This window comes from Sander lucioperca, chromosome 12 (assembly GCF_008315115.2).
Source record: "Sander lucioperca isolate FBNREF2018 chromosome 12, SLUC_FBN_1.2, whole genome shotgun sequence".
NCBI classification, from domain to species: Eukaryota; Metazoa; Chordata; class Actinopteri; order Perciformes; family Percidae; genus Sander; species Sander lucioperca.
The window spans coordinates 7,180,479-7,198,989 of record NC_050184.1 but is presented as its reverse complement, the minus strand read 5'-3'; the positions used below and the strand labels follow the sequence as shown (position 1 = coordinate 7,198,989).

General features: G+C 38.1%; 1 protein-coding gene across 1 annotated transcript in view; it reads right to left on the bottom strand.

Moving 5' to 3' along the window:
• Positions 1-18,511, bottom strand: part of cntn3a.1 (contactin 3a, tandem duplicate 1) — an 82,776-nt gene that overhangs the window by 48,172 nt on the left and 16,093 nt on the right. The window contains exons 3-5 of the mRNA XM_031286821.2: positions 14,786-14,918; positions 11,724-11,899; positions 1,957-2,052 (exon numbers count right to left, since the gene is read on the bottom strand). Of these exons, the coding sequence (XP_031142681.2) occupies positions 1,957-2,052; positions 11,724-11,899; positions 14,786-14,918 (405 nt within the window). The remainder of the gene's footprint in view (positions 1-1,956; positions 2,053-11,723; positions 11,900-14,785; positions 14,919-18,511) is intronic.

Genomic DNA, 18,511 nt, shown 5'->3' with positions numbered 1-18,511 from the left:
GTAGATATTGAAAATTCACACTTTGTTGTAACTCAGTGATAAGTGACTTAACCTACTAGAACAGATCAAACAATGCCGCAACAACTGTATACAGCATTTAAAACTGTTTACAATATACATTACGCAGCCATGGATAAAATGGTATAACCTCCACTGACTTCTGCATTCATTAAACACGCAAACAATCAAGATTATTTTCTTGACTCAAAGGTGACTTAAAGGTGACTCATTAAACTACATCAATACATTTCCAAGTGAATAAATGAATCCTTGGTTACTGAATATCTGCTCTTTTCTGATTGGCTTGCAAACAGTACAGTACAGCCTGTTTGTGTAACATGTGCAAATTACCAAAAAGGATTTGGCACATGTAATGTTTTCAAGGAGAAGTCAGTCAATGTTGACTCATTTCTGCACTCAATGCTAAAAGCCGAAAGGTTGTCCAGGGAGCGCCACGCTCCCTGTCAATGCACTCACATAAGAGAAGCAATCTTCCTCTTCCAAATTGTAAACATTAGCCTGGTGCCTGCACGATTGCCTTCACAACAGACAGTGCATCAAGCTTCTAGAAGGAAACCAAACATAATTTGCATATGGGACACTGTCCTGACTAAGTCAGTGCTGTTTCCCTACGAATAATGAATAAACTATAGAATTTAAATTGTTGTTGCCAAATAATTTTTAAAATATTTTTGGACTCTGTCATGACACTGCTACTACAGCCCAAGACTGCTGACAATGCTGCTGTTTCGTTTTTAGCTTGCTGGAGTGTGTGTTGGCATTTGGACACCTTCTACCAGGGGATGTGTTAACAAAAAAAGCCATTCCACTACGAGGCTGCCAAATGTAAGCATATGGCTCATTGTCCCAGCTTTTCTTGTCAACACAAGGTGAGATGTCTCATTATAACATATACAGAACAAAGCACTACAAATGTAAGCTTACTCTTACAGTAGGTTTGCAAGTGACTGTATGATAAAAAGAAAAACACATGAATTAGTGGAGTGAAGTTTACCAAATGACACCAACAATAATTTGTTTTTACAGTATGTTACATATAACATACGGCAACCAAAGCTTTAAAGCTAGAGTGCGGAACTTTTACATATAAATGAAAGTATGTTACATTCAAGTGCTTGCTAAATAAGTTCACACAATGCTGATTATGCCTATCACAGCCAGGAAAAGCTTTCCTGCGCTAGTACACCGGAAGTATGCCTATACAGCTTTTTTGTAATCAGAACGAGTAGTTTATTAACTCCACAACAACATTGTTACATGAGCAGTACACAAATGTGATGTGCGTATAATTACTCACATTCATACCATAAGAGAATGCTAAAAAGTATATAACAGTTCATGCTTTTTAAAAGAAAAATTAAAGTGAGAGGGATAATTTGGTCTAAGCCAGTGAATACTTACGGTAAAAAGACTATCACTAAGCTCTTTAAAACGGATCTTTAGAAATAAAGGCTGAAACATAGATCAAAATTTTCCAACAGTGGAGAATTACATTCAGACTTGCTGGCTGGTAGACATAAAGTCCAATCCCCAGACCCCTGTGTAGGAGTTAATAACACTGGATGCTAAATGATATCCCAATGATAAAGTGATAGATGCAAAGGGCTGATGTAAAGCAAACAAAGCACCTTCAGAGAAAAGCTCCAGCCACAGACAGCCTCTCCAGTCTGCATGCCAAAGTTTTTCCTCACCCCCATTGAAAATCAGGCTGACAGGCAAGAGTGTCCCAAAGTAAAAATGACTCACTCCACTGACCTCAACAACACAAACAAACAGCCAAGAGATCTGAGGGGGAGAGCACAAACGTGACTTCCACTTTGTCCAGATAAACATGGAGTAGATGAGTCTTCACCAAGTATTTTGTTGAGCATCAGCGCAAATGACTGATTGTGTAAGGTAGCGATTATAGGATAAAGAACTTCAAAATAATCTTACCTCCGGTGTGGGGTGGTGGGCCACACAGTAGGACCACTCCTTGACCTTCACGGACCCTCACTGGACTTCTTCTCTGGGTCTTGAAGTTCTCCAAATCTGTTAACCACAATACAAAAGCAACAAAGCAAAATAATCAATTCATTCTTCACAAAAGCCATAGACACACAGAACATGCAGTTGTTTACAGAGCTACAAATGCACTACAGGTCACATCTGTGGCTGCTCAATAATTTTAATATCTGGTTAGAACACAGCTACAGACCAGAGTTTAACAGTGCCATATGGTGCAGAACTTGCATGAAACACGCAATGTTTGCATAAATGCAGACAAAGTGCTGTAAAGAACGAAACACTTCTGACTGCAGCAGAAAGCAATTCCTCAAGTATAAGTCACACATGAGTGAATTTAATTGGAACTGCGTATTGTTATCACTTTCTATGTTTCATCCACTGCACACAGACCAGTAACAATTAAATGACTGAGACTGAAACATCATTTGTATGGAGACCGATTACTTGTTGACAACCTGCTGAGAGAAAGCAAATAGAGACAGCAATCCTTGAACACTTTTCTTTGCCTGCTGTGTCTCTTGGAGATATGGTAAGCAGTGCAGCCAAATATGCAGCTGCCATATAATGGCATAATCAAGACTGAATTCAAAAACAGGGACAAAGAATGCAAAACTGACACCTCCTGTGTACAAGCACAGCAGGATGAGCCTCTGTATAATAAATACAATATGTGATCTTTGGAGACCCTGAGTAATGGAAAACTGCATCCAGTAGAAGAGTGTTACATTATCACAACTGAAAGCAGCTTTTTCATTTTGGTTCACAAATGATTTAGCGGAAAGCTTCTGTATGACTTCACAAATTAATGAGTATATCATTACGTTTTTTTCATATTTGGTGCAAACAGATTGTGTGGATGCTTCAGTGGCCAATTTTAAGTCTATGGCTGATTCATTGGTAGAAATCGCATTAAGCCTCTCCGTGCATAAACCGATTGAGCACAGTTAGGGTCCCTTTGGACGAGCAAGCCATGTTGATCCCTCTGTATGTGATAAAGCTCTGAAGTGAATGTGAGAAGTGTATTAATGTATCCTTTTTATGCTGCATATGCCGGAAATGTTTGTAAAAGCAATCATTTTAAGACCTCTGATGATGTTCATGTATTGTCATGCTTAACGTCACGTCTTAATGTAACAGGTTAACCACTGTAAAATATTTTACGTTGTTATTTGATTGAATCTGCCTTTCACAGCCAAATTTCAAACTGAACTCATATTGAAGCTTCAAGACTGTTAGAATATCCAACACTTGGTAAAACCCATTGCTTGTAGATATTAGCAAACAGCATTGGAAACCCAGAGCTGGTTTATTTAAATATATTGAGACTTTCCAACAGATTAAAAACAAGACTACAGCCATGCTCGCGTCTCTGTGAGGCTGTACTTTGTGTGCTTTGTGATAAATGCTAACATCAGCACATTAACATGCAAACAATGACAATGCTAACATACTGATGGTTAGTATGTTTACTATGTTCATAAGAGTAGGTTTCACAATGGCCAGATATATTCTAGTTTTAGCAGTTCTACTTTTTATTCCATCCTGCCGGCACAATAGATCTGTAGTCCTGGTTGTGTTATTAAGTGTAGCCCAGACTCCTGGGGCTGAGTTATGTTATATAAAAATAACCTACTAACGTAAGCCATTTCAGTATGCATACAGTACATACTGATACATACATTCAAAAAGTTAAATAAATAACAACTCCATTTATTAATACATTTCATTTAAATTCATTGTATTGGTTATTGGCAACTTCAATAAACCATGTTGCATGAGCTTCCATCCATATTACCTGCTGGGCCCCTAAAAAAAAAAAGACAGTATTACTTATAAAACAGCTGAATGGAATTCAGCGATCATTAATATTATTAATTAAATCTTTTTCTTACTGTGACATGTCAAAATGTTTGCTGTGTGGCCTATAGTTGAGACAACTGTTGAAACATTTCACTCAAAATCACAAACGTCAACCTGCCAGTGCTGCTGTAGAAAAATGCAGGGAATCACAAGTCAGTAGGATTCATCCTCTGGGGACGACGAATGTCTGAAGAAAATGTCAAAACAATCCATTAAAGGGTGGAACAACCAACTAGCATTGCCATCCAATGTGCATCTCAAAATGAGGGAGTCTTTTTTTAAGTTGCACATTTTTTTAACTGCCTCAACATACTTTTTTTGGCTTAGTGAGCAGGCAAACATGCTATCTGATAACATCTTAAACTATAGCTGCTCTGGCAGGGCCACTACCTGCTGAGTCAGACAGTACATCCCAGCAGCTGCAGTAGCAATGCCTCTGAATGGTTTAATGGTGTGAACTGCTTGGTTTGAGTTAATATACTGCACACTGTTGTCATCTGAATGCTGATAAGAAATAATAAAGTTAAAATCAAATATTTTACCATAATGACAAAGAAATATAGGGCCAGATATTGGGTGCCTTTTCATGCCCTTTTCGTCATAGGCACTGTAAACAACATACAGGGCCAGATTTAACTATTTTCTAAAATCAGGCTCAAACATTAGAAAAATAAAATCAGTTGCTCAACTCACAGTGAGAGTGAAGCTCTCCTTTTTTTAAAGATTATTTTTCTGGGCATTGTAGGCCTTTATTTGTATAGGACAGCTGAAGACATGAAAGGGGAGAGAGAGGGGGAATGACATGCAGCAAAGGGCCACAGGTCGGAGTCGAACATTGGGCTGATGCGTCGAGGAATGAGCCTCTATAAATGGGCACACGCTCTACCAGGTGAGCTACCCAGGCGCCCGAGTGAAGCTCTCCTGATCAATATTCCTTTGGAGTATGGTGGGGCGTAAATGAGCTAGACATACTAAAAGCCAACAATGCCTGACAACCCAAGCTGTTCTGCACCCCATGGATGATCTTATCAACCCCATCACGGCTCTGCACCTCTATGTGCTTCTCCATGGTAGGGTTAAGGCTATTTTGAGTGCTTTCAGATCCATGAAATTGGATGTGAATTTGCATTTTTGTGCTACAATGTGACCGATTGTAATGAATGAGAGGTGATTGTAGAGAAGAAAAATTGAAGCCATTCTGTTGGAGTGTGAGCCAGAGGGCAATTTGTGATGTGGTTACTTTCGTCACCTAACCACTGAACAAAAGGCATAGAGTTTTAAAAACTTTCCAAAATGTGCTTTATTTGAAGTTACCTAGCTATGATATAATTTGCCTCCATTAAAGGGTTATTCTGCATTTCTGATGTGAGCTGACCAGTCGCAGCGTGTTTGTATAGAATATACTCTCAAAAAAAAAACTATGAACCCTTAGGCTTTTATCCCCCTAATCAAAGAGCATTGTTAACAAAAAATTAGGGCTGTCAATCGATTAAAAAATGTAATCTAATTAATTACATACTCTGTGATTAATTAATCGCATACATAATTAACGGTACCTGAACAGATACTTTTTAAGAAAGTAAAAAAAGAAAAGAAAAAAAAAGGGTACTAAACAACAGTTGGTGACATTAAAGAACGGCTTGTTTATTGCTAGGCCATATGGTCAAAATTAAATGATTTAATAATAATGTAATAACTATAACAATAACTTATTTCACTAGTAAATTGCTGTTGAATGACAAAAACAAACACCAGATGGGAAAAGGACATTTACAATAACTTCAAATGCACCACGAGGCTGTAGTTTACCAGTTTCATTGAACGCACCGTCTGTGTTGTTTTTCCGACGGCAGCTACAGATTGTTACATACCAGTGTTGAATCCTCTACAGTTAAACACAGTCAAACTTTACACCGTTTAGCTTTAGCTGTCAGCATTTTAACCGTTTTTAATCCAGCTACTAGCTAGCGGTAGGCTAACGTTAGCTGCTGTCGAGTATAGTGTTAACTAGCGTCACGTGCAGCGGTGTTTGTGTTGCTTGTATGGTCTGTTTCAGAGCATCAGAGAGAAGCGCAGACATATCAGTGGCACCAGACTTCGGTAGCCAGGAAGAAGATTTTTACAAGTAAATGTTCCAATTAATGATCCAGGCAGCACATTCTCGTCTCCCTCCTTCATTTTACAGTCCAATGGTGGCTTTTGTAATTACAACCAAAGCTGACAGGAATTTGGTCAATGATTTCTGATGCATTCTGTGATTAAACAGACCTTTTTATCAGCTGGTAGCTCAAGATGAAACACCAGGGTATTACAAAATCCATCAATCCAATGACCAAGGTTGTAGAAATATTTTACACTGGACCAAAGTGTTGGATTGGCAGGCCGACTAACATCGCCATCCCTAGAGAAACGAATAAAAGGGAACCACATAAATACAGACAAAAATGCCAAAACCATGCTAGTGGAGGTTTCAAAAGAGCCATCTCCCTTTTCTTACCGAACCAAAGTCATGATTCTTTAGAGCTAAATGTTGAAACAACCAAGGCGATCTGTGAGTTGGTAGTAAGTTAGTCACCTCCCACCCAGCTGTAGTCAAACAGTAAATGGGAAGAGCCTTGGAACCATTTTAATTGGATGACATTTAGAGATGTGTCATCTTCACCCACTAATGCCATCATTCTATAAAGCCTTTTTACCTAACCAATTACCTTTCCTGAATTACTTAAAAAGGCATGAAAGTGCATTTTAATTCATCTAAAATTCAGGAGTCGAAATAAAAATAAAAAAAGATAATGTTGTGGTGCAAAGGCATGAGGCAGTTGTGTTTTACTTGTCCCACTGTTGTGTTATCTACATACTTTATTGAATAAAATTATACTTGCACTCAAGACCAACTCCAGTTCTTAGACTAACTAGCCAACTTGTCTGACCACCAGACTCTATTTGGCTGCCTTGCATTAGGCTCTGTCACACTAACACCAGAGTTTGATTTTACTCATTGATTGTTTTTTTCACATATGGATGGTGTCCTTTTATGTAGTTGTTTTTATCTGTGATTGTCTTTTTTATGTTGTCTCCCTGCACTGGAAGGCTCTTTGTGCACCATGCTTGAAAATTGCTATACAAAACAAATTATTATCAAGATTAACACCATCATGTCTTGGTCAAGTGCAATGGCAGGAGAATGTGTAATACCTATGTATGTGTTTAGCCTGGGAGGAAAGCTACACAAACACATGGCGAACATGTAAATGCCACAGAAAGGACAAATCAAACTTTGTGAGGCCACAATAGTAACCACTCAGCCACCAACATTATTATAAATATGATAACAACATTGGAATCTGCTCAACTCTGATTAAATGTCCCATGCAGCATTTTAATAATAATTTACTATCATAGCAAATTGCCTAACAACTGTAGGCTGACAATGTTTACCAGCTGCTACACTGCACTGAGTGTCACTGCAGTACTGTAAGTCGTGATTTATGGAAATTCATCTGGATGTTCACATCAGAAGTAACAACTCAGCTCTAAAAGTTATACTTTCTCAATAAAACAAACACTGCATTTGTCATTAAACATCTAACATCAAAGAAGGAATGAGGTTGTTCAGGAAAACAACGAAACATTTTCATACAGTCCTAATAGAAAACTCTGACATGCAGCCAAGTAAAGTAGCTAAGTCAAAGCCTTTTGTATACTTGAGAAGAAAAATAACAGCAAAGTTTAATAACACATAATAATAATAATAATAATAATAATAATAATAATAATAATAATAATAATAATAATAATACAATATCTGTGGCATATTACAATGAAACCTCAGAATCAAGACAGTTGGTGGAATTGGTTGATGTTTAGCCTGTTGAATTATGCTATCATTCAGCTCGCATAAGAAAAGAATTTATGGAAAGACCAAAAGGTGTAGGTGGGCTTTCACTTCCAAATTTGCGTACGTATTATTGGGCTGCGAATTTTAATGCCATCTCTCTGTGGTTAAAAGATTGGAATGATAGGATTCCTGCATGGCTCCAGAATGAAAAGGTTACAAGCAGCCCACACTCACTCCCTGTTTTACTCTGCGCACCCCTACCATCACTAGTTAATAATATTAAGGATAATATAATTGTAACTCAATCACTACGCATCGTAAATCAGTTCAAAAGATGTCTGGGTATTCAGAGTATTTCTATTCACTCACCAATAATACATAATCATCTTTTTCAACCATCCCTAATGGACAATGGCTTCAAAATTTGGTATGATAAGGGCATTTATAGTATTGAGGACCTGTATTTCAATGATACTTTTGCTAGCTTAGAACAACTATCCAGAAAATTCGGTCTGACCAATAATCATTTTTTGCGATACTTGCAAATTAGAGATTTTATTCGTAAAAAGTTTGCTAATTTTCCTACACTCCCCTCTCCTTCCTGTTTGGATTCCCTATTAAGGGTGAATAAGAGCAGAATATCGTGTATTTATTCCCATATCATGGATAGCTGCAACCTCTCTATTTCACATATTCGAGAACAGTGGGAAATGACTTGGGGGCGCAGCTGTCTGATGAGGAATGGGATATGGCTCTTACTAGAGTCAACTCTTCTTCCATATGTTCCAGACATTCTTTAATACAGTAAGTGTATTACACAGGTTGCACTTCTCAAAAGCCAAATTAGCAAAAATATTTCCGAACGTAGACCCATTATGCGATAGATGTAAACAGACGCCAGCTACTTCCTATCATATGTTCTGGTCTTGTCCGAAACTTGTTCATTCCTGGTCATCCTTTTTTGAAGTCATGGAAAAGTACAAATAAAGTGTTTAAAAAAAAAAAAAGAATTATGCTATCACCATGCTGAGGGATGTTTGGCTATTTCTGAAAGCATTTATCTACTTATTACAGCTGTAATTTACAGCTAGCCATTTCTATGCAATACTTAAGTCTTTACATGGATACTGGAAAAACTGACTTCGGAAGTAGAGTAATCAAGGTCTTTATTAGTCATGTACACAACATTAACGGAAGTAGTCATAGGCAATGAAAATCTTACACCTCAGGCAGCTCCAACAATGCTCATTAAATAAGTTTAAAAAAGTCACGCAAGTAAAAGCAACATCTGAATCTAAGACAACAAAATAGTGCAAGTTAAGATCTAGGGCTAAAATATAAACAAATAAATTAAGAATAAGTAAAGCTGTATAAACTTAATTACTGGCTACATGAATAATTAAAGTAAAATGCAAGTCACCAAAAATCTGCAATCAACAAGCTGTCATATGTTGTTACCATGAAGGTAAAATAAATGAATAATACTGGTAGATGGTGAATCCTCTCATCTTTGTCTGCTTCTCATCTTCCATCCCTCTCTTCTGTTCTAAGTGTGTTAGTGAGTGACACATAACATTTGAGGAGTGATAAAAATTAAAAGGGGCCTAATTCTTACAGAGCGCTACATCTAGTGTCTCTCGACAATTACAACACTGTTGTGAAGTACTGCATTCAGAAAATACCCACTACCATCCTCCCTAAAAGAGGATTTGAAACCCAGATTGAGCACTTAGCATCACAGTGCTGACGATAAATGTTATTGTCCCTTCCTCAGATGCTCTCCAGCTCAAAACAGACTTAATTTTAACCTGAGGCAAAAGCAATGAATAAAGAGTACAGAGATGATGGAAATGAGAGAAGCAAGAAAAAAAGAGATAGCAATCTTGCAAAGTAATTACAAAAATAAGGCAGTTAGGTTAGACTATTGCTAGTAAGAAAAAAGCAAATTATGTGCAATTACAGGACTGAATTTGATAGGAAGATATCATGAGCACCAAGATACAAGGGAGTCGCATCCTGCATTGCTTTCATAAATACAGTTATTTCACCCTTCATTAAACCTTACACTCTGTTACCCTTCTGGCTCTATAAGCAGCAAAGCATTTAGGCTGTAGCATGTTCGTTCTTCAGGACAGGGATCCTACATGTATACACTTTGCTTGTATTGCAGGCCTTGCAATCTGTTGTATAATGTTGCATCTTGCATCAGTGAAAATCCTTACACTTGCACCAAAAACGTCCCTTGGAGATTAGGAAACTCAATCTGGCTCGATAACCAACTAGATTATTCCTTCCAGCACTCCCAGCAAGCGAGCAGAGCCTTTTAAACATTTAAGTCTGTATTGTCAACAGGATCAAGAACCTTTATATTTTTAGAGGTTTAAACCCCTACCAGATGGTAACAGAGACTGTTATATCATCAATCCTCAAGAGGATTAAAAATGTAGGCTATCTTAACTCTTATGTATGCACTACACATGCATGCAATACAAATGTGATGTTATGGGGCATTATTAGTTGGTGCAAATCTTAGATATTGATCTTGCTCACTTGTTCATCAGGAAGGACTTCCATGAATAAATCCCCAAATATATATTACATTGTTAAAGAAGGTCCATAGTGTGTTTGATAATGAGCATGCTGTAATCACTGTTCTACATTTGTTTTCTGCAGCAGTGCCCAAAAGCTTTGGTTTTAGGCTACAAACCTTATAAGATTACCTGCTACACATTATTGTAGATGCATGTATTTCCTCTATTAGTCCTTTGCCTTGGTCTTTGTCTCACAGTGTCAATACAAGACAGAGAGAGGTGCAAGCCCCTTGGTGTTTGAAAGAGCATATTGAGCTACTCTGAGTCAGTCTGTTACAAATGACACAATACTGACTCTCATAACAGGCTGCTTCTCCATGAATTATTCCCTTGACCTGAGCCCCACTCAATCATAGAGCACACTTAATTAAGTTAAACCAAGAGCAATAAATAAGATGTATGACACATCAACACTGATGCTTGTCCTCATCTGTTGACAAAAGCAGCGGGTCCCAGGTCAGGCCCAGGTAATGGATGAGACCAATCACAATGACATACAGTACAGTTCAGTTCAGGCCTCGAAAATTGATAGGAAATGTGTATATGATCAACAGCCTGCTGGCAACTCAGGGCACCACTTTGCACTACATGCTGAAGATTTAATGCTGCTTTGTGACAAAGAAGCACCAAATCGTGGCTAGATGGATACCTCAGGTGCTCTCCCTGCCAAGGATCATCTCCACGTCTGCTATAGCAGCGAAAACAGACATCAGAATTCAATCTAGCTGCACCATCTGTTCACAGATATCAGGGCTGTCATTTGATATGGGCTGCCCATCAAGAGTGGAGGCCTCAAGTTCACCTTGCCATCAGAGATGCCTTAGACTCTGGTCTTATAAAATGTGATGGATGAAGGCTGTAAAGCATCAACTATAAGGGGTCTGTCAAGGCCCACCACACAATCATCACAAGGTGTGTGAGAAGTTTAACAGAGTGAACACCAGCACTGGAGCGTTAATCGGGTTAAAAGGATAAAAAAAAAACATACCGTGACAGAAACATGGCTGGTTAATTTGTGTTTTCTCATTATTAACTTTAACAGTATCGGCCTACTGTAAATGTCTCTTGTAGCTGGTTGTTTTTCATTAAAGAAGAGCAGGTCTGACAATAAACAATTTCCAGAGAATCCTACTGGGTCATTATACTTTCAGTGAACCAGAACGTCTGATGTTTAATGAAATGTTTACTTTCTAAGGCAAACAAAGACTGAACTGAACTCAAAAGAACCAAAGTTGAATTGAGGTGACCTAAACTCTGAAGTGAAATAATAAAACTGAAAAGAACACAGATTTCTCAAGAAAATAAAACAAAACTATTATATTATTGTGTTTTTGCTCTTTAGAATAGGGTTATTACCAATCATTCTGAAATGACACATTGTTTGGTAAAATATAATTTGGACTTACATGCAATGTGCAGACTGGCCTCTCTGCTGACAATGGTGCCAAAAGAGTTTGATGCCAGGCACTGATAGATGCCAACATCTTCCTCTTTATTCAGATGGCTGATGCGTAAGTTTCCTCCCATAAGAGAGTAATGGGACCCTGGTCTGGGCAGGATGAAAGAGTCATTGAGCTTCCACCTGGGAATATAAGCACATGATACACAACAAAACATCCTTAATACAGAGAGTTAATATGCCCTGTAGGTTTCCTTTTTTCAGACTAACTGATGCTGATGCAAATAGTCCAATTAATGTAAATTAGAGACTACCTATTAGTTTAAACTGCGACCAACATTTCTGTCTGCTTTATTCTGGATAAAGCAGACAGAAATAACACAGTCTGGTGTGTGTTGCAGAAAAAACAAAATTATTATAACTGAAAGGAGAAGCAATCAGCAACAGTCATTTCAAAAGACTGTTAACATCTATTCAGTTTTTTTCTCACTTCAAACACATCTCTTACTCAGAAATCAAATGCTCTACATTCCTCTGACATTCCCTTTTTCTTATCAGCCTGTTTGTCCATCAATGACAACCACATGAGGGAGGCCCTTTCACCCATGAATCAAAAGCCTCCACTCCAATCACAGTGATTTTCAGACAGGAGGGCAAAGCACCAGGACTGCTCAAACAAAATGGCCACATGTAAAGCACATGATGATGGTGCTTTTTGATTAAACCTCCAGTCCAGCAATTGTGTGTGAGGGAGAGACCAGCAAGATGCAACTGCCAGCAATCAGCTTTTAACTGTACAAGATGTCTGTGTGGCTTGATTTAGGGGACTTAATGTTCACTTTGCATAATTAAGGCTTATGGTCTAAGAAAACCTGCTTTGTTGATGATGCCAGTTCAACCAAATGCAGCATGTGGCCATAACCTCTTTAATGATTATGCAGACTACAAGGCTTAGTTTCTATTCACTGTGAACAGCAAATACTTTACAACACACGAAAAGGATTAAACTTGTTTTGCAGGAAACTTTCTAAATATATTCAGATACATTTCATCAATTCAATAGCTTGTTGAAATTGTCTGTATTATATCCAGGCAAAGTTAGTGTTTGCGCCAACACTTTTATTCTCAAACCAAATCACAGACAAAGGGAAAGAAAATTAGAAAAAAGAAGAAAGTAAACAAAGTGTAAAAAAAAGTGACAAGACCTGCAAAAGGAAACTCTCAAGAAATAGCTTTTCATCGAGAAATAAAGCAGAATTAGGTTGAATGGTAGCTCTTTGGTCTTGATTAGATTTTCAAAGCTCTCAGAGAAAAAGAAAGCTTGAGATTTCTATTTCTGACTTTCTTTTTCACTGGCAAGGATTTAGACAAAGACAAGTTGAAAAGACTGGGAATGGGGAATGGAGGGACATATACAGCGGAGCGGTGCTCAACGTCAGATTGGCTGATTAGATGGATTTAGTGATTTGGTGTTGCAGCTGGAACTGGTCCAAGAGCTCCAGATGAGACAAATCAAGGGGCCATGGTGACAACTTGGAGTGGGGGCTTTATGTGGTAGCGCTCATTGGGTAGTCTTAGACAAACTAATTTGTCCTTGGCAACCCTGAAATGGACTTGCCTTTATAAGCAGCAGTGAAGAGCTACTCAAAATATGGTGTCCTGCTGCTGAACCTCGCAAAGACCCGCAACTCATTTCCAAAGCTGGCACAAGTTGCCTTTGGTTAAAAAAAGTAAGTTGCCAAGGCGATGACAGCACTATGATGTATGCTGACTGAACTAACAACGCAGCAATATGTCCATCTAAATATCAGGCCCATCATTAATAGGGATGTAAGTATGATATCATAACAGCTTGTGATCAATCTGAAAATCACTTCTTAATGTGGTATATCAACTGCCACAGTTGGTGGCGCTTGCTGTAATTAAAGAGCTCATTAAAGCAAAATGTGATTTGACATGGAGCCGGGCACACTCTCAGAACATGAACTCAGAACGGCATAAAAGAGTTACAGATTTGAACTCATAAATTGGTTTTCATTTCAAAAAGTAGGACTATCCAGACAGTGAAATAGCAACTGATTGCTTAATAAATATCCCAACCGATCCAAGTGATAACATCTTGTACATTTATTTCAATTTGTGCCCATTAGGCATAACACCAAGGATCTTCAAGCTACATTAACAGCCACATATGCTGATGTTATGAGGGATCGTTTCAACCTATTACACATTAAATGCTTGGCTTTGCAATTTGCATTTAATTACACTGACAGGAGTACAACAGCAATGTGGCCTCATTTGATAGATTATGAATTAATAGCTTATGTGCTCGATGCACTTTAAAGGAAATCATTGTTTGTCATTTGTTATCATTTTAGCGGCAGAGGAAGGGGACATCAATTTGTTTCTAACACAATAGCCGCTCAACCTCACAGGGCCAGGGTATTGAACAAGGACAATGACTGGCAGCAGGTGTTCGGCACCTCAGTCCATCAAGTGATTTGAATCATGTTTATCATGTAGTGATAACCTCCAAATCAGATGCCCTGTGGCAATGTCTGTGCTGCCGTGGGCAATAATCCTGCACATAAAATGTAACTAGCAGACCTGAAGCTGAGGAAGGACATCTTCTGCCATATCATATCTGGTACGTGAAATATACTCCACTGGTGTTTTTCTTCCCCACTCAATCTCTGTCATGATAGCAGCAGAGTTTTGGTGCATGATCGTCTTGGGTCACTTGATCGTTCCACTGGTCAGTGATACTGATGACAGGAAGCTCTCAAAGTGAATTCTACAGCAGATCAATGCCCAACCGCCAATACAAATATACAATAGACCAACAACTGAGGCCAATTAATTCATGATTCTCAAATTAACCACTACTGACACTGACGCCAAGTGCTGCAGGCAGTGAGCAGCAGCGAGCCATAAGGTCCGCGAATTCTCAGTTTTCCCAGGACAATAAATCCAGTTTTACTTGGTTTTTAGTACAAATGTTGCACTTAAAAGCTCTAATAAAGTTCTATGTAAAAACTGTGTGCATTAAGCCATTCCTGGAGGTGTTACCTGTAAAAGGGTGGTGGATGTCCTTGAGCCTCACAGCTAAACACCACCTCTCTGCGGTTCTCTCCAGGTTGAAGGGGAAACACCACACTGCCGGGTTGTTTGGTGAACTCAGGCCTCAGCAGGACTCCACTTCCTGGGTGGAGAACCAACAAAACTACATTAGCTTTGATGTCCTGGTGAGCCTGAAAACCAATTTTCACATTTTTCTGTTGGCAAGTACAGTAGCAAGTACAGTAGACATTAGGCTTACTGATGAAGAAACCACATGGAAAAATAGTGCAGCAAAAGAGAAGGTTGAATCACAATAAAATCTCTGTTTAGCACGGATCTGACCATCGGCCATGTGAGCAGAGCCCATGAGCATATTTCATATTAGTCATTTTTAAAAAGTTGCTGGATCCCTGGGGAATACTATATAATCAGCCGGAAACCTTCATAAAACTTTAATGCAAGCATCTGAATGTACATACTTGTCAACACTACGCTGCCACCATTCTTCAGCACAATTAAATCTAAACCTTTCAAGCTTATCATTACTTTCCCAGGAGATGTCATCTAATAGGAAATTTGAAATAAAATGGTCTCGTTTTAAATCGGCCCCTCTCATTTGAGCCATCAACATGGTGCCCTTTGTGGAAAGCCCCAAAATGGAGTGTTGTTTCCGTTCCTGAAATACAAATTCTTCAAATTCTTGTGCCTTTTCTAAATAGTTTTTATTCCACTTCCTCATGACAAAAAAATAAATTGCTTTTATTCTAAATTTCATCCAAACTACCCATTATTATTTATAATGCAACTTTGCCATTATACAACAAATTCCCAGTGTGGCTTGCAAATATATTTGAATAACACACACAGTATTTCTGCATATATGCAATGTGTGTACACTGGCTATTATCATGATTATTCATCATGTGGTGTTCTGCAAGGAAGAAATATGTATATATAATATAAACAGCACAGCACATAAATTAGAACTCTAAATTCCCTGAGTAATTTTAAAGCATTGTTGATTCATTGTCTTTGAAGGAACAGAAAAAAAAGCCCAAGAAAAAACAAACAATGACAGCAGAATGTCTAGTGTGACATTTGTTTCCTAGGTAATTACAAAGGTACAATAGTGAATGTATGTTGTGCAGGCAAAGCACACAGTAGGAGAGACCCATGGGGTAGTCAACACTTCGCTGGAATAAACATTTCTTTCTGTGTTGGAAGGGAATTCGTTTGGATTTGTCAGAAAACATTAGCATTTCTGTAATGACACAGAAGTGGGAAGATTCTGTAGGCAGGGTAACTAATTTGCATGAGTGGCAGGTATCCTTTTCAAGTCTGTGGCGCCATGGGAATACAGGTTTATCCTCAAGACTCAAAATAACTCTCTGAGAGGGTGGGGTTGTTTGACACAGGGATACACCTCTCAGAAAGTTACACAGAATAAAAGGCTGCCTAATTATAATCTTTTTTAGATGAAGCATGTCCCTTGAAGCAGCGTTGAGAGATGATTGATTACCATAAGACATCTCTTGTACAGTCCATACTCAAACACAGATCCTCACACTTGTTGTACACAAACTTGGAAGGATTATAAAGCCTGCGGTTAACATGAGATGAATCACTTATTAAATTGAAGAATGATTCAGGTTATCAAATACATTTTCATTCAGCATCATTTTGAAAAATGCTTAAATTTGGGTATTTCAGTTGGCAGCCCCAAAACATAATCCAGCCCTTAGTTATTAATTAGCACATTAACTTGCAGCAATTCAAAAGTCAGACCTCAAAGACAAATCATTAGATTAAAAATGTATATTTCATTCAGAATCAACGTGTGCAATTTTATACAAACAGATATTTATTTTTGTGTTTGTTCCATCACATGAGTTTGTTCTACCACCTGAATAAAACCTCAACCAAAAGGTGATCTTGCATGGACTCAAATTCAGCCTTTGGGATAATACTGTTCAATAGTATATCATTTATTAATCATGTATGTTGTATGTTTTAAAATAAGTTACATTGCAGTGTATATACTGTACGGCAATTACAAGAGCGGCAGCTTTGTGTAAGAAAGGTTATTGTATTGAAATAAATATTTTCTTTGATTAACAATTGCCTTACATATGTTTTAATGACAAGTTGTTTTATTATTGTGGGTTGTTACAGCAGTTTTGTGTGCTAACAACTCAATTAATGTATTAAAACTGAAAACAAAATGCACTGCTCTGAATCATCCTCAAATTATTCTCACGACAACCTGATTAAGAATATGGGGGAAAAGATGCTGTTTGAGCACAGTGAGTGAGTCATGGTGCTTATTTAATGTGTTTGACTTCGCACTTGTGCTGTTGCTACGCTCAAAGCACAAACAACCGCTCAACAGAACAACTTGCATTACCCCTTCTGCACCCACAAGCAAACACCCTAATGCGCTGAACCATGTCTGTCAAAATGTTTTTGAATAACCTTGGTGTATATTGCACTCTTAAATCAATCCCTAATTGGGCTGCAATGCACACTCAATATTCAATTAATACGAAACTAATCAACATGGATCACTGATTCTTGAAACTTTGGCAAAAACATGTCCCACTAAGAAAAGTGCTAATTCTGTTGGAAATGAATAATAATAATTCATGAATAAAAAGAATCAAGGTTATAATCAGGGGTCCTTTGCACATATGTAAGGTTCCTTTATAGGTTTATTTTTCATTTTGATTAATTTAATGATTATATGCTGGCCCATTTCCTACAAAATCAGTTGTCCTCGGATAGGAGATAATCATTTCAACTTGATTAAAAAAACAAAAAGTAATAATTGAATTGAATAATATCATTACCACATGACAGAGTACATTGTAATATGTATTAAAAACTACAAACAGTGAGTTTTTAACAATATTTACTATTATTTCGTGGTGCTCAAAATGTGTCCCACATATTCGTCACCACCGTCAGATATTTATAAAAAGCAATAAAATAATTTTCAAACCTTCAGCTCTACTGCATGCTTCAAGATCACTCAAGCTCCCTTAAAGGGGTGGTTCAGAATTTTGGACATAGGACCTCATTTCCAAGTTCCAGTGTGGTATTTGTCAGTGGAGACCGTTTTCAACACTTTTCATCCAGTCCTTCCAGTTGCAGAGTTCACTGGTGCTAGGCTAGAGCAAGTCAACAGTATCTGCTAGCCTGCCACTAAAAGCAGTCTTTCACACTCCACAGTACACCCGAGGCAAATAAATTATAACGCCAGCCTATCGATGTAAATGTCTGTTGATAAAACAATGTTAGAAATAAAACTACCCTTGCATCTCAATGATCGCATTACATTTTGAGGGACTAGTTTCTCAGCAGCGGCGGAATTTTACTTAGCTCCGGTTAGTAGTACTGCACCATAAAGTAAACAGAGAAGCGCACTCCAGTCAGGAAACCTAGTAGCTGCTGGCTTGGACATCAAGATACCGGCGGAGACCCTACTCAACTGGCAAATGTGTAGTGATCATTTTAGACCAGACGACTTTGAAAAACCCCGCAATCTAAAGGACCACAAGTCACTGACAACGAATGCAGTTCCATCCGTCTTTCTAGATGCACCAACAGCTATTGATGAACAGGTAATAACTTTCGGTAGGCTACTCTAGCTAATAAAGCTAGCCCCTTTCATAACGTTAGCCTAGCTGCTACTGATAGACTGAGACTGACAACGTTAGTGGAACGTTACTGTTCAAT